This window comes from Pelobates fuscus, chromosome 7 (genome assembly GCF_036172605.1).
Source record: "Pelobates fuscus isolate aPelFus1 chromosome 7, aPelFus1.pri, whole genome shotgun sequence".
Classification (NCBI taxonomy): Eukaryota; Metazoa; Chordata; class Amphibia; order Anura; family Pelobatidae; genus Pelobates; species Pelobates fuscus.
In genome coordinates, this window is record NC_086323.1 from 20313322 (window position 1) to 20330683 (window position 17362).

Below are 17362 nucleotides of genomic sequence, written 5' to 3' on the forward strand. Positions count from 1 at the left end.
CTCGGTACGTTAGTCCGGCCATTCTAAGGCCCGGTATACGTACCTTTCCACTCTTTGTACTCTGCGTGTTGGATCCCTGTCCCGATCCTGACAAATGGTACTTAGGAAAAAAACTCGCATTATGGAGCACATGGGGAACATACGGAGGGGATACACTAAACATAGTGTGTCAGCACATTTTATTGAATTCCATAATGGTGACACTTCTCTCTTAAGTTTTATGGTTATTGGGAAGAAGCGGATGAATTGGAGAGGAGAGGATAATGTCCGAGAACTTAGTAAGTTAGAGGGTAAATGGATTTTCACTTTGGACACTATGTGCCCTAAAGGTCTCAACATAGATTTTGAGTTAGTCCATTTTTTATAATATAACATTTTATATATTTTTTAAATATTATATTTACATTTTTATATTAATATCTTTTCTTCTAGGACGTTTCCTCTCCCTTCCACATCCCCCTGAGTTACATTTCTTCTATTTTATATATGATGTTTTATATATACCTATATTAACAAATATTTTGTATTTTATATTTCTATTCCGATTTATTTATTCACAGCTTACTCAATTTGTTTATTTATTTTACTATATTATTGTATTATTTGTTTGGGCAAATGCCCTCTTTCAATATGAACACTTTCTGTAGTCAATTCCACCATGCCCGAGTGTGGAACGCATGGTGGAACGCAAATACATCACATGACCGCATCCAACCGGAAGTCACAAAGAGGAGGAGAATTTTTTTTTTTTTCCGAAACCGGAAGTGATGTGGCCGGCGGCATTTCTGAAGCACAGCTGGATGCAGTTGGACTTATCAAGGGGGCTACTTAAGCCCTGAAGTTTCTCCAGGAATTTAGCACCGAGGCAGGCCCTATCTAGGGCTGAAACGCGTTTGCACTTTACTGGACTTTTTACTGGGACTTTCATTTGGCGGTATTGTTACTTTGTGTATATGCTGTGGTGCTTTGCTGCTTTTAATTTTGGCCATTATTGCAGTACCATACCACGCTGTATTTTATACATATATCTGCCTATTTTTGTCCTATATTATTAATATTTTATATAATATTTCATCAATTAATAAACCCTTATTTACTCTTGAATTTGTGGAGTCTGGGTCTTCAACTGAAAATTATCGAAAGCCTGAATAGGCACCCGAGAGCGAAGTACATAGAGCCTAAGAGGCTCCATCCTTGTGAGTTCAATCCTCATATGATACAATTGTTTGTTTTTACCTATATGGAAAACACATGTATGTCTCATTTGTTTTACAGATGTAACCTCCATATCTATATCTGCAATAGGTGGTATATCCTTTTTACTCTGTATATTTTTGTAAGTGGGTGTGAATTATTTAAATTCTCACAAATGCCTGCTACTTTCCACGACAAGGCAAACAATCGCTACCTATGAGCCAGGGGAACCGTTCGTTTTTTTGTTTGTTTTGGAACTCGGTCAAAACTTTACCCCGGTGGCGATATGGCGGTGTTCGTTGGATCTGGGTGCTCAGAACCAAGCTATCCGGGGATATAATATTTATGTGCATTTTTAATATTTTATGTTTTATGATTAGTAACTCTAGTGCCTGGGATATAATTTGTTTAAGTAAAGTACACTAAATTATCTCCAAGACACAGACTCCTGGGCGAGTTGTGGGAGTTTCATGCGGGTGTTGTGGGAGTGTTCTGCTATGTTCTTGGTTGAGACCCCCTGCTGGGGGTCTGTGTATAAAAGTGGGTTACCAGGCCATAATAAAACATTCCTGTTGTACCCTTCATCAAGTCTCGACTGATGTTTGGGTATGTGACCGATGAACCGCTGCATTTACTCTGAACAGCTTGGATTTCGGGAACGAACTATAATCACGAAAGTCCCTAGCATTTTGGGAGTAGATGAACAAACAGAGTATACGAAGTACCAGGCGTCATTACAGAGATCATAATCAGAGATGATTGTGAATGAAGAGAATGTTTCTGAAGAAGTGGGGGGGAGAGGATTTAGGTGGACTTTGGGTGGGGAAGCATGATCTAATAGTTGAGATTTTTTTTTGACAAGTGCAAGCTGTATCAGATGTTAAAGGGACTCTCCAGTGCCAAGAAAACAAACCGTTTTCCTGGCACTGCAGGTCCTCTCTCCCTCCCAACTCCCAGCCCAGGTTGCTGAGGGGGTTAAAACCCCTTCAGTGACTTACCTGTATCCAGCTCCGATGTCCCTCGGCGCTGGGTCAGGCTCTGCCTACGCTCCTCCCCCACCGACGTCAGCCAGTGGAGGAGACCTATTGCACATGCGCGGCCAGCGGCAGGGGAGACCTAATGCACATGCGCGGCAATGCCGCGCACGGGCATTAGACCTCCCCATAGGAAAGCATTGAATAATGCTTTAAATGTTTTCCTCCGGGGATTTCGGCGACGCTGGAGGTCCTCACATAGCGTGAGGACGTCCAGCATCGTATAACACCCTTTTCGTGTTCTATGAACACGGAAGTGTCCTCTAGTGGCTGTCTAGTAGACAGCCACTAGAGGAGGACTTAACCCTGCAAGATAAATATTGCAGTTTATGGTGCCTGGAGTGTCCCTTTAAGTTTCCATAGCTGGTTCAAGTTTCAAAACTCACTTAGGCTGTTCCCCAGATAGAACTTACATCAACCATGCTGCTCTCTGATTGGTTACTGCAACATTCTGTTCAAAAGTGATGAACATAATGTTGCACACAAACCTTATATGTGTTTACTTTACTGCGATGGGAGTAAGTAAAGATAGATTTGGCATAATATGAGCCTTATGTCTGAAGTAAAATTTCTCCCTTCTGTCACATGCTGGGAAAATGTAAAAACCTGAGTGTGAAATTCACCTTTTGGTTCAAAGAGGAATAATATTTAAAAGGAGAATAGGGTAATTTCGGGTTAAGGATTCAGTGTTAGTTATTTTATTGGTGAATGTGAACATTACATAGTTACATAGTTAGATAGCTGAAAAGAGACTTGCGTCCATCAAGTTCAGCCTTCCTCACACCTGTTTTTTGCTGTTGATCCAAAAGGCAAAAAAAAAAACCCAGTTTGAAGCACAATTTTGCAACAAGCTAGGACAAAAAATTCCTTCTTGACCCCAGAATGGCAGTCAGATTTATCCTTGAATCAAGCAGTTATTACCCTACATTGAAAGATTATATCCTTGAATATTCTGTCTTTGCAAGTATGCATCTAGTAGCTGTTTGAACATCTGTATGGACTCTGATAAAACCACTTCTTCAGGCAGAGAATTCCACATCCTGATTGTTCTTACAGTAAAAAAACCTTTCCTTTGCCTTAGACGAAATCTTCTTTCTTCCAGTCTAAACGCATGGCCTCGTGTCCTATGTAAAGTCCGGTTTGTGAATAGATTTCCACACAATGGTTTGTATTGGCCCCGAATATATTTGTATAATGTTATCATATCCCCTCTCAGGCGACGTTTTTCTAAACTAAATAGGTTTAAATTTGTTAACCTTTCTTCATAGCTGATATGTTCCATTCCTTTTATTAATTTTGTAGCCCGCCTCTGCACTTTTTCTAGTGCCATGATATCCTTCTTTAGAACAGGTGCCCAAAATTGCACAGCATATTCAATATGTGGTCTTACCAGTGATTTATAGAGAGGCAAAATGATATTCTCGTCCCGAGAATGAATGCCCTTTTTCATGCATGACAATACCTTACTGGCCTTGGCCACTGCTGATTGACATTGCACATTGTTGCATAGTTTGTTGTCTATAACAATTCCCAAGTCCTTTTCGTGTGTTGTTATCCCTAATTCACTTCCATTAAGGGTATACGTTGCTTGTGTATTCTTTACGCCGAAGTGCATAACTTTGCATTTTTCAACATTAAATTTCATCTGCCATTTGAGTGCCCAGTCCTCCAGTCTATCTAAATCCTTCTGCAGCAAAGTAATATCTTGCTCACATTGTATTATTTTACAAAGTTTTGTGTCATCTGCAAACACTGAAACATGACTTTCAATGCTGTCTTCAAGATCATTTATAAAAATGTTAAATAGAAGGGGTCCCAGAACAGACCCCTGAGGGACACCACTTGCCACCTCTGTCCAGCTTGAAAATTTACCATTAACGACAACTCTTTGTATTCTGTTTTTAAGCCAATGTTCTACCCAAGAACAAGCATTTTCATCGAGACCGATTTCCTTGAGTTTGAACACTAATCTTTTGTGTGGAACTGTATCAAATGCCTTGGCAAAATCCAAATAGATCACATCCACTGCAACACCCTGATCTATACTTCTACTTACTTCTTCGTAGAACGCAATCAAGTTAGTTTGACATGACCTGTGCTTCATAAAACCGTGCTGATTTTTGCTGATAACCATATTCTTCTCAAGGAATTCTTGAATATTATCCCTTAATAACCTTTCAAATATTTTACCAGCCACAGAAGTTAAGCTCACAGGTCTATAATTTCCAGGCAAGGATTTTGAACCCTTTTTGAATATAGGAACCACATCTGCCTTCCTCCAATCCTCTGGAACACTTCCTGAAAGAAAAGAATCTTGAAAGATTAAAAACAGAGGTTCACTTATTTCTACACTTAGTTCCTTAAGTACACGTGGATGGATACCGTCAGGCCCTGGAGCTTTGTTTATATTAACTTTCTTTAGTTGCTGCAGCACATTGTCTTGAGTTAACCAATTACAATTATTCTGCAAGTTTTTAGAAGCAATCATTTGCACATCGATTGCCATGGGTTCTTCTTTTATATATACGGAGGAGAAATAGTTATTTAGAATTCCTGCCTTTTCTTGGTCTTCATTAACTAACACCCCCGTTTCATTTTTAAGTGTACCTATACTTTCATTTTTGGGTTTTTTGGAATTTATGTACTTAAAAAATGCTTTGGGGTTGGTTTTGCTCTCTTTAGCTATCATTTTTTCATTTTGAAGTTTAGCAAGTTTAATTGCCTTTTTGCACGCATTATTTGCTTTCTTATATCTTTTATAAGATGCATCTGATTTGTCTGATTTAAATGCTTTAAATGCCCTTTTCTTATTTTTAATCTCTTGTTTTACTTCTCTACTAAGCCACATTGGTTTTAATTTGTTTCTTTTATACTTATTTCCCAATGGTACATACTGAGAAATGTACCTTTCTAATATTTGTTGGAAGATGATCCATTTATCCTCAGTGTTCTTTTCACTAAAGAGTTTATGCCAGTCAATATATTGTAAAGCTTCCCTTATCTTATTGAAATTGGCCTTTTTAAAATTATATGTTTTAGTATACCCCATGTGCTTTTGTTTTTTTGAGTTTATTTCAAAGGACACTATATTGTGATCACTATTTCCCAAGTGCTCACCTACTTGAATGTTGGTCAAAAGATCAACGTTGTTTGTTAAAACCAGGTCCAGACAAGCGTCCATTCTAGTTGGTGCTTGTACAAGTTGTGACATGAAGTTGTCATTTAACAAGTTTAAAAACCTAATTCCCTTTGCTGAGCTACTAGTCCCTATGTCCCAATTTATGTCTGGGTAATTAAAATCTCCAATAATTAAAGTGTTACCAAGATTTGCAGCTTTCTCAATTTGCTCAAACAGCTGTTGTTCCTCGTCAATATTAACATTAGGTGGTTTATAACATATCCCAACCAATAGTTGGTTTCCCTTCTTTTCCCCCAAGCAGATATTTACCCATAAAGCTTCCACATTTTCCTCATCGCATTCAATTTGCTTAAGATTTGGCTTTAAATCATGGTTGACATACAAACATACCCCACCACCCTTCTTGTTTTTCCTATCCTTCCTAAATAATGTGTACCCATTTAAGTTAACTGCCCAGTCATGTGTCTCATCCCACCATGTTTCAGTTATGCCTATTATATCATATTGTTTAGTGTATGCTAATGCCTCTAGTTCCCCCATTTTGTTATTTAGGCTCCTTGCATTAGTAAGCATACATTTAATATCATGCGTCTCTTGTTTATTTTGTGAATTACCAACATTACATAGCTTCTCTGTTCTGAGCTTGCCCCTCCCCCCATCTCCACCCTCCTTATACTGTTCTAAAGCCCATCTCCTTTCTGTCCTATCTCCATTTTGTAGATTGCTATGACCCTCCCCCCCTACTACTAGTTTAAAATCTCCTCCAACCTTCTAGCCATCCTATCCCCCAGCACTGCAGACCCCCTTCCGTTTCGGTGCAATCCATCACTACTATATAGGTTGTACCCAATCGCAAAGTCGGCCCAGTGCTCTAAAAACCCAAAACCCTCCTTCCTGCACCAAGACTTCAGCCACGCATTAACCTCTCTAATCTCCCGCTGCCTTTCCACTGTAGCACGTGGCACAGGTAATATCTCAGAGAATACCACCTTGGAGGTCCTTTTCTTGAGTTTGCTACCTAATTCCCTGAAATCATTCTTTAGGACCTTCCATCTTCCTCTTACTTTGTCATTGGTACCAACATGGACCATGACCGCTGGGTCATCCCCAGCCCCTCCCAATAATCCATCCACTCTGTCAGCAACATGCCGGACCCGAGCACCCGGGAGACAGCAAACTGTCCGGTTGAGCCGATCAGAGTGGCAGATTGCCCTATCTGCTCTCCTAATGATAGAGTCCCCTACCACCACAACCTGTCTTGCCTTCCTTACATTTTGATCCCCACCCGTACTAGAGGGGCTGTCACCTCGGCTGTTAGAAGTAACAGCTTCCTCTAATACAGCTACTCCTGAGCTGATGTTCCCAACATCTTCCCTCAAACGGGCAAATCTGCTAGGTTGCACCATATCAGGACTAGCTAGCCCTTTCCTCTTCCCTCCCCCCCTGCTTCCTCGCCCCACTGCCACCCAGCTACATGCCTGTTCCCCATCTGTCATATCTCCTCCCTCTCCACTACCTGTCCCCACTAAACTCTGCTCAGTCAGCAGACTCCTCTCAAGATTGTCGATCTCCCTCAAAGTTGCGATTTGCTTCTCAAGATCTCCAATCTGAGCTTCCAGAGAAGCCACTCGCACACAACCATCACAGAGGTATGGACCATGGACGGGTACATCCAGGCATCCATACATGCAACAAGATGAGCATTGAGTTAAACTAACAATCTTGCTAACACTCATTTCCCCAGATATAGATAATAAATAAAAATAAAATAGATATAAAGAAAAAATATATATATAATTAAAAATTACCTTGATAGTTTAAACCCCTAGTTAGTTTCAACTCCTGGTTTTCTAACTCTTACTTGAAAGAGTCTACTTAATAGAGTCTGCTTCCAAATAATGTGAGCAAGCTCTGTGAGTTAGGGGTGTGCCTTTATAGGGATACAAATCCCACACAGGTGCAATTAATGAACACTCCCCCAATCAATCAAGCAGCAGCAGCACAAAAGAGGGGGGAAAAAAAAGATCTAGAGTGTAACATTGGGAACTGGTTTGCTGCCTTTGTATTTATATATAGTTTGAGCAAAAAAATGAACATCCATCTTGTAGGTGAACTCAAACTGGATACAATGAAGCAGGAAGCTGCAACACCTTGTTCTTTGAATTGAGATATAGTTCATCATTGACAGTAGACCTGGCAACTTTTCATCCAAATATGTTCGTTGTAAATGGCATATGCCATGTCAGTTGGTTCTAATTGTAACAGTTGATAATGTCGGAGAAATTAAGGGTTTATCAAACTATGGTGTATGTTGAAAAATTAGTGAATGTTGATAAAGCACATTCTGAAAAAGATCTAGAGTGTATATTTCCACAACAGTAGGTATTGGGAGCTATTTAATGAACCGTGATTGAGGACCCTTCATTGCAATCATGGAAGCTGTAAAAAGTAGGTTGAATTATGTATTTTGGTTCTAACCCTCCATGTCGTCTTCCAGTTCTGAGAACAAAAATATTCAATTATCAGTGGAGTTTTACAAACCATGACGTCAGTAGTTACACGTAGACTTTGCATTGAAATAATAAAAATAATATTTAAAGGAATTTCTGTGGTGACTACAGGTGGGACATTTTTTTTCATGACTTCAAGGAAATCATGAAAGCAATTCAGGATTCCTTTCCACAAGAGATTACCATTTAACCCAAGTTAAAATATGATATCATTTTAATAAAGGAACTCAAACAGACCAAAATCTGGTCTTTTGCTGAATTCTGAAATGACTGAGCATGTATCTCTCTATGTATGTATCTCTGTGTAAAGATTCTGGTGTAGCGCTGTCTGTGTATTTCAGGGATGACCTGAGTAAGTTGCCGTACACCACCATGTGTATTAAGGAGAGTTTGCGCCTCAACACACCAGTGCCAATCATAGCCAGGCAGATCAGTCAGCCAATCACATTCAGCGATGGGCGGTCTCTACCAGAAGGTCAGTACCAGAGATACCAATCAGAGTTCAATACCTTTTTTGTTAAGTGCCAGGGAGCCAATTGCAGATCAATAGCTTTTCTTTTAGTGTTTAACAGATTACTCCAAATAATCTTAGGAGTACAGCCAAGGGCTGGTATTCCTAAAATGCAAAAGATAAAATTAGGGAATACAATACACATAAAGAATAAAATAGTTAAGATATACCACACAGAATATCTTTACACATTTTTCATATTAAAAATATTGTTCAATATGTTATAATTGGGCATCTCTTACAGGGGTTACCACCTTTGCCTGATCTAATACTCTTTAAAGGTTAAAGCTAATTGGCGAGATTTTAATTCCCCCCCCCACCTCCCCCGCTCAGTTAGGGGTTTTACTCAAACAATACGCAGCACCTCCTGTTGCACACTACTAACAAGACCAGATGCGACATTGCACCTGCCCTCTAATCTCCCATACGCCTCTCACGTTACTCAGGTGCTTTTAACATATCACTACTGCAGTGGTCCTATCAAACGATGCTACAATTTATTGTTAGATATAACTCCAGTGCTTGGGCCCCAAGTGAATATGTCCTGCCAACTAATGCCCATAGGGCTTTTTATTTATTTTTAAGAATAAGCACAATGTCTGTGTGACTTACTCTCACACACTTATCCTCTGACATGGTATGTTCCAGCATGCTTTTATTATAGAAATTGTGCATAGTCCCTCTATTTCACATTATTGTTCGCTTAATTCAGCCTGTCTTTGCTGTCGTGGCAAATTTAGCTTGTATGTACTCTTTATGCACTTCAAAATAAATATATATATATATAGTTTTATTTTGCATTGGTGATAATGCAAACAAATGAATGAGTGGCATTGAATGAAATTTTTCAGTCATCCATTCGTTCAATTGGTCATTCATTATATGGCGACAGGTTATTTATTTTTTGGCAAAATTAACTAAAATTTTAATTGATGCTCAATCGTCTGAAAACAAATGCACATAACTAGTAGCAATGTGGGGAACCCATGAGGTAACACTTGAACGGTCAAGGGGTAGAGTTGGACATTGGAAGTAGTCATTGAGATTTGCTTTGAATTACAGCCCTGGGTAACAGTCTTTTTTAATTCTTACCATTGTAAATCTGTCTTACTAACTTGCTACTGAGTGACTCTACTGCTGTTCTTCTCTGCTACTCACAGGTAGCCTGGTGTCTGTGTGCATCGATAGCATCCACAGAAACCCTTCTGTCTGGAATGACCCCGAGGTAAGAAATAAACTGTTAATGTTTGTTTAAAGCTAAAAAGGACTAGGTGTATCCTGAAAGAAACTCCTATAACTACTGTTGTCTCTACACCCATCATGGCAAGGAGTCTAATAATCCAATTATACCATGGTGTCACATAACCTGGTAACCATAAATCTATATGGCAATCCTTTGAAAATGCATTGATTTCTGCTGCTATACAAGTTCTCTGACTTTAATTTGTATTTGTTATCAATAACCTAATTTAGGACATATTTTTTATCTTGTCTTATGTATGACATCTGCGGTGTCTTGCAGGTATTCGACCCTTCGAGGTTCTCTCAGGACGACGCAACACAAAGACATTCTCATTCATTTATTCCTTTTTCGGCTGGCCCCAGGTACCCATTAAATATTTTCTTAACTCCCCTTTAGCAAAATCTTAATTACTTTTCTGCATAGATTCCCATTGAGCTGATCTGGAGAAGATAAAATATGTGAAAGGAGATGATCTGTTCCTAACAATTATGGCTTTTTTTAAACAGACCCATTGAGTGCAAAATATTTCCCCTCGAAAAATAAAAAACAAGGCTAAAGATAACAGCTGAGAACTATTTCCTATCTTTATAATCTTCAAAATTGGTCCCACTGGACCCAGCACCCAAGTTAGCCCAGAGAAGGTTGTTTTTCATTGGGGTTCTCCATCCAACTGTGCTCAAATGGTAAAAAATTAGTGGTCTTAATGTTTCCCATTACATTGGATATTGTTAGATTATTTAATTTGTTTCTCTAATGTTTCTGAGACCTTGGACAATGCGAGACCGACTTCACATGATACGGTCACTCACCATTTCTTATAATAAAGAGCACTGGCAAAATTACCATGTCCAGCAAGCTTAGACACCCTACTGGGTGTCCTTCACACGTCAAACACACGATAAACATCTTTGATCAGGCGCCCATTCATGAGCAACATAGCCTTTTCACATCGTGACTATGGCCATGTCAGCTTGGCAGTGCTCGGAGGATGTGAGTGCAGGTCATTTCCTCTCAGCTTAAGGAATGCCATGTGGGTAGGGCTAGGATGAGGCTGAGAAATGAGCCTGGAACAGATTCCCATTAGCCTCAGTCAGATCTGGAACCAAGGAGAGCCACCCTCCTGGACCTAAAATCTATTGAAGTAGGGAAGTGGCAAAAAGTATGTACATTCTGATGTCTGTTTGTTTTGTGTCAATGTGTGTATCTGTGTGTATACCTATGTACATAATACAGATTAAGGAACAGCGCAAAAAAAAAAATGTTAAATTTTATTAGGCTACTTAAAATCACCTATCTCAGCAAACAAATATGGGGATTCAGTTCCACCATATGGCTATATAGTGTTAATCCCACAACTACTTCACAGTATCCCAATATTGGTGGGTCCTACACTAATTCCAACGTGGGAGACAAATTAAATAGCGCTAGTGCTAAATAAGCTAAAGCGTATTTTAAAAATGTGTTCTAAGAACACTGTGTATGTATGTATGTGTCAGAGTTTTTATGCATCTGTGTCAGTATATTTGTAAATGAGTGGTGTCAGTATGTGCGTGTGTATCTGTGTGTGGTGGTGTGTATGTATGTATGTGTCAGAGTTTTTATGCATCTGTGGCAGTATGTTTGTAAATGTGTGGCAGTGTGAATGTCTGCGTGTATGTATAGTGGTGTCAGTATGTGCGTGTGTATCTGTGTGTGGTGGTGTGTGCGTATCCTGGTCAGTATGTGTGTAGCAGTTTATGTCTACAGGGAGTGCAGAATTATTAGGCAAGTTGTATTTTTGAGGATTAATTTTATTATTGAACAACAACCATGTTCTCAATGAACCCAAAAAACTAATTAATATCAAAGCTGAATATTTGTGGAAGTAGTTTTTAGTTTGTTTTTAGTTATAGCTATTTTAGGGGGATATCTGTGTGTGCAGGTGACTATTACTGTGCATAATTATTAGGCAACTTAACAAAAAACAAATATATACCCATTTCAATTATTTATTTTTACCAGTGAAACCAATATAACATCTCAACATTCACAAATATACATTTCTGACATTCAAAAACATAACAAAAACAAATCAGTGACCAATATAGCCACCTTTCTTTGCAAGGACACTCAAAAGCCTGCCATCCATGGATTCTGTCAGTGTTTTGATCTGTTCACCATCAACATTGCGTGCAGCAGCAACCACAGCCTCCCCGACACTGTTCAGAGAGGTGTACTGTTTTCCCTCCTTGTAAATCTCACATTTGATGATGGACCACAGGTTCTCAATGGGGTTCAGATCAGGTGAACAAGGAGGCCATGTCATTAGATTTTCTTCTTTTATACCCTTTCTTGCCAGCCACGCTGTGGAGTACTTGGACGCGTGTGATGGAGCATTGTCCTGCATGAAAATCACGTTTTTCTTGAAGGATGCAGACTTCTTCCTGTACCACTGCTTGAAGAAGGTGTCTTCCAGAAACTGGCAGTAGGACTGGGAGTTTAGCTTGACTCCATCCTCAACCCGAAAAGGCCCCACAAGCTCATCTTTGATGATACCAGCCCAAACCAGTACTCCACCTCCACCTTGCTGGCGTCTGAGTCAAACTGGAGCTCTCTGCCCTTTACCAATCCATCCATCTGGCCCATCAAGACTCACTCTCATTTCATCAGTCCATAAAACCTTAGAAAAATCAGTCTTGAGATATTTCTTGGCCCAGTCTTGACGTTTCAGCTTGTGTGTCTTGTTCAGTGGTGGTCGTCTTTCAGCCTTTCTTACCTTGGCCATGTCTCTGAGTATTGCACACCTTGTGCTTTTGGGCACTCCAGTGATGTTGCAGCTCTGAAATATGGCCAAACTGGTGGCAAGTGGCATCTTGGCAGCTGCACGCTTGACTTTTCTCAGTTCATGGGCAGTTATTTTGCGCCTTGGTTTCTCCACACGCTTCTTGCGACCCTGTTGACTATTTTGAATGAAACGCTTGATTGTTCGATGATCACGTTCAGAAGCTTTGCAATTTTAAGAGTGCTGCATCCCTCTGCAATATATCTCACTATTTTTGACTTTTCTGAGCCTGTCAAGTCCTTATTTTGACCCATTTTGCCAAAGGAAAGGAAGTTGCCTAATAATTATGCACACCTGATATAGGGTGTTGATGTCATTAGACCACGCCCCTTCTCATTACAGAGATGCACATCACCTAATATGCTTAATTGGTAGTAGGCTTTCGAGCCTATACAGCTTGGAGTAAGAAAACATGCATAAAGAGGATGATGTGGTCAAAATACTAATTTGCCTAATAATTCTGCACTCCCTGTATATGTCCATAAATTTTAGCATTCAAATACAACACTATACACAAACACACCCTTGCATCAAACACCAGCATTGTATACAAACACACAGCTACATTCAAAGAGGAACAGTGCACACAAGTGTACATATGCATTCAACTGCCAACACTACATACAAACACATGCCTGTATTCAAACACCATTACACACAAATGTACACCTGTATTCAAACAGCACTGCACACAAATGCACACCAGAATTTGAACACAAACACATCCCTAGCATTCAAATAGCAAAAGTACATACAAATACACTCTTACATTCACACACACATACTCCATATAAAAACATGCTTACATTCAAAACACACAAACCCTGCTCTCAAAAACGCCTTGCGATAAATGGGAATTTACCTTTTGACCACTCTTGTGCTGGAGGGGGCCCCAAACAAGTTCATGCCATTTTAGAAGGCTACTTAAAATCACCTATCTCAGCAAACAAATATGGGGATTCAGTTGCAGCATATGGCCATTTGTGTAAAGCTCACCACTACTTCACAGTACCCCAATATCGGTGGGTCCTACACTAATTCCAAAGTTGGAGACAAATTAAATAGAGCTAGTGCTAAAAAGCTACCATGTATTTCAATGACCTGTTGTAGGAACACTGTGAATCTACATACAACATTAGTTCCACCATTGGTGAAGGGGTTCAGGGTTAAACATTGACTTCATACCTTGGTCTATCGTTTTGGAATCCCAAAAGTCTACCTGAAACGAGAGTTCAGTAAATACACCATTTAGTATCCCTTAAAACCAGAAGCAAAGCATACCATGTTTTCTGTCACTGATTGTGTGTTTCCTATTTTACCAGAAATTGCATCGGCCAGAACTTTGCAATGAATGAGTTGAAGGTGGCTCTCGCTTTGACTCTAAATGCGTTTGAGCTGTCATTGGATCCAGCCCAGACTCCCATCAAAATAACAATGCTGGTACTGAGGTCAAAGAATGGAATTCACCTGTATCTCAAGAATGCCAGAAAGGAATGAAGGCAAATTATGTGTCAGCTCAAAATGGCATCATGGTAATTTCATTTAATAGTAAGGTGAACATTTTCGAATTGATGTAGTGGTCCGTTCCAGCCTCCAATCTACGCAGCATTGCTTGAGTCGACATTGCGGGAGACATCAAGCAGTGGAATATGACCAGTATATTGATTTTAAAATTGATAATGATCATTTATGGAGAAATCAAATGTATACCTACATACATTGGCATAAATTTATATTTTTTATATTTGTGTGTCTATAAAAAATAAGGGGCAAATTATATCATGTGTGGGCTTTTCATATAGTCTGTTTAATATTATTTAGAGAGGTTGTTTAAAAAAATGTACTTAATTACCTAAAGATTCAATTGAATATAATAATGAACATTGTTTTATTAAGAAATTAGAGATTTAAAAAAAAAAAAATACTCTATGTATCTACCTTTATATAGTTTTTTTTGTCAGTTATCTGACACACACTATGTTTTTTCCTTTGTAAATGGTTATTTACCATAATGGAAATTGCAAATTTGAGTCCAAAACAGACACTTACACAGAAATCTAGCTGAGTTGGATCACTTTTACAAATTTGGTTGTTTTGTTCAATAATTTGCAATTCATTTGTCAGTTATGTGAGTGACAGTTAGGCAAACTGTAATCTGTAATTAGTTGATGTAATTTACTTTTCTAAACTTTGGTATTTTTAAAAATAAGTTGCATGTAAATATCACTATCATATTGGAAATCAAATATTTTTTTTAAAAGGAGATAACATAATTAGTTTATTTGCAGTTTTAAAACAATGATATGGGAGGAATATAAACCTCAGTTTTATACAATTGAGAGAAAAGATATTAATTGCAATAAAAGGTAAGGCAAAGAAACCTGTGTCTGTATATCAGTGTCTTGAAGATTTTCTCCAGACTTGTTTGATGCCGTGTGATTCTATAAACATCTAACAATATCCAAGCGATCCACCAATTCTCTTTCTTCTTTAGAGGTGAATGGGAGGATCACTGAGTATGTGCAATGCATTCCTATTAAAGGGCTACTGTAATACTTATGATGCCAGGAGTACCCTGTTCTCTCTCCCCGGTAATGGAGCAAAACATTTTGCAGATGGTTTGTCTTCTTACCTGGAGACGTGCATCTCGTTTCTGTAGAGCTGAAGAAGCCGCAAGCCAATTCTGTTAGCCATTCATTGAGAGTATCAGCTGACCCTCTGTTCATAGAACTATGCACAGAATTGACATAAGTCAGCCTGAACTCGTGTTCTGGGCTGGCTAATTATTCCCCAATGGCGCAGCCAAAGGTGGCGATACACTTGCAGAAGAGGGACGAGACTCAGTATCTGCAGTGTTTCATACCACCATCAACTGATTCTCCCAGCCTATCATTGCGTGTGGTCAGAGGCTTTCTGACTGAAGTATCAACCATGGGGGTAGAAGTTCATGGGCAGAGGAATCGGGCACCAATTTGAAGACTTTGGAGTTAAATAGTTTTAATCCCATTCGATAAGCTCGCACGCCTAACTCACTTTTCATTATCTCTTGCTGAATGTGCCATATTTGTTCCTGGATCCTATATTCTAAACCCAGAAGGCAGCCATGTGTTACTGAATGCATTTTACCTATTTATGTAATTAAACCCCACTTCCGTTAAAATGTACTTGGTGTAAGCAAATCCCTCATCACCTTCTATTCTGAACTTGGTTGGAATATGCTGGTGTTTTACAATTAACATTAATAATACATCTCCACACTTCTGGTTTAGTGAATAATTCCCATAACACATGTACAGGTAGAATCATCTAACTGTTTGTATATCCTCAATGCCACTAGAGGGCATATGTGTAATTTTTTCTTCTTTCTCCTAAAAGCTACAGTGTAGCTGTCTGAGCAGAGTACACTGAGGCTGAATTGCAAAGACAATCAGAAAGGACAGTTACATAGAAAGCATCTTCAGCTGTCTGGGATCTCTGGTGGAAACTCTGCTGTCTATAGGTGGGTATGTGTTTTGTTTGTCTCTGATGCTGCTAAAGCTGATCTAGTTCTTCCAGAAGAGAAAGAACTTGATGACATCATTACATTGGTCCCTTCCCCAGATCCCCTGGTCACTCAGGTCCCTTCCCCGGACCCCCTGGTCACTCAGGTCCCTTCCCCGGACCCCCTGGTCACTGGCTGTTAGGGCAGGCTCCTGTGGTAAGGGCTACTGAGACAACTGAGCTGTTACAATGTATTCATTTATTTATACTGTAAGTATATGTGCATTAAGGTGTCACAGAATGTGTTAAAATATATGAACGCGCTTCGTTGGCTCACTCAGATCTGATAAGAAGACAAGGCGATCACGATAACAGTAGATTGACATAACTGTGATCCTGCATCTTGTGCATTCAGTTTCTCCTAAACTTGTTCATTCTTTTTCTCCCAAATCACAATATGTCCATAGTTTGGGTGATCATCAAGTCGTCCAAATTTCTGAATTGCCATATGACCAAATTACAAAAGAAATAAACAGACAATGGACTAGCTGTGTTTTTAAATTTTTTTTTATATATTTTTTGTATTATTCGTTATTCTGAGTTCTGTTGGCTCCCCCAAAAATTATTAGTAATGGAAAAGATGATTGTTGGGAGAAAAAAAAATGAGATGACTCAGGGACAAGCGCTATATTTTGATTTTATTCACAGATCATGTAAGAAGTGACAAATAAAGGCAAGAAATGAGGATCAGTAAAGAAACATAAATCTATATTTATATATGTTATATTTAAGCAATATATCATAGACATATAGAGATTATTGTTACTGCTTACTGCTTTTTCTTTCTATTGATTATTTTTTCTCACTGATAGGCAGAAATACACATCTATTAATGTACTGCAAAAGTATTTTATACAGTATATAATAATATATACACACATTTTTCCTGAAACAATTGCATGGACAAAATTTGTCTGAACTGAGATGCCACAAACCGTCTGTGACGAACGCACCCTACACATGAAGTGTTCATGTGACCTGGTTCTGGGGGTGAAAGGGTTACAACTCCCTATTTGTCTGCAGTAGACAAGAAATAAAGATAAAAATCCCCCCTAACCTCACTCACACTTAATTATAAAATAATTATTACTATTTTTAACTCTGTCACCACCAAGACAATTTAGCAAAGAGGCACCCAAGTAAATGAGAATAAAAACCTACCAGATACAATTAAACACAATATCTATGCAATTTCAAAACACTAATAAATTGGTCTCTTCAGGTAACGTGTAACCAGGTAACGCAAGACTTTACCAGACAAAGACAGAACTTAATAAAGGAATATTTATTATATACAAACAATAGTCACAGTGCGTACAAAAAACATCGATGACATACAAATTATTTACACCAATCAACAGATAAATTAA

The 17362-nt window shown here is 38.9% G+C and overlaps 1 protein-coding gene across 1 annotated transcript in view; it reads left to right on the top strand.

The window, feature by feature from the left end:
* Positions 1-14844, top strand: part of LOC134568994 (cytochrome P450 4B1-like) — a 79008-nt gene extending 64164 nt beyond the window's left edge. The window contains exons 9-12 of the mRNA XM_063427767.1: positions 8219-8352; positions 9549-9613; positions 9911-9993; positions 13775-14844. Coding sequence (XP_063283837.1) covers positions 8219-8352; positions 9549-9613; positions 9911-9993; positions 13775-13949 — 457 coding nt within the window. The 3' untranslated portion in view covers positions 13950-14844. The remainder of the gene's footprint in view (positions 1-8218; positions 8353-9548; positions 9614-9910; positions 9994-13774) is intronic.
* Positions 14845-17362: the final 2518 nt, after the last annotated feature.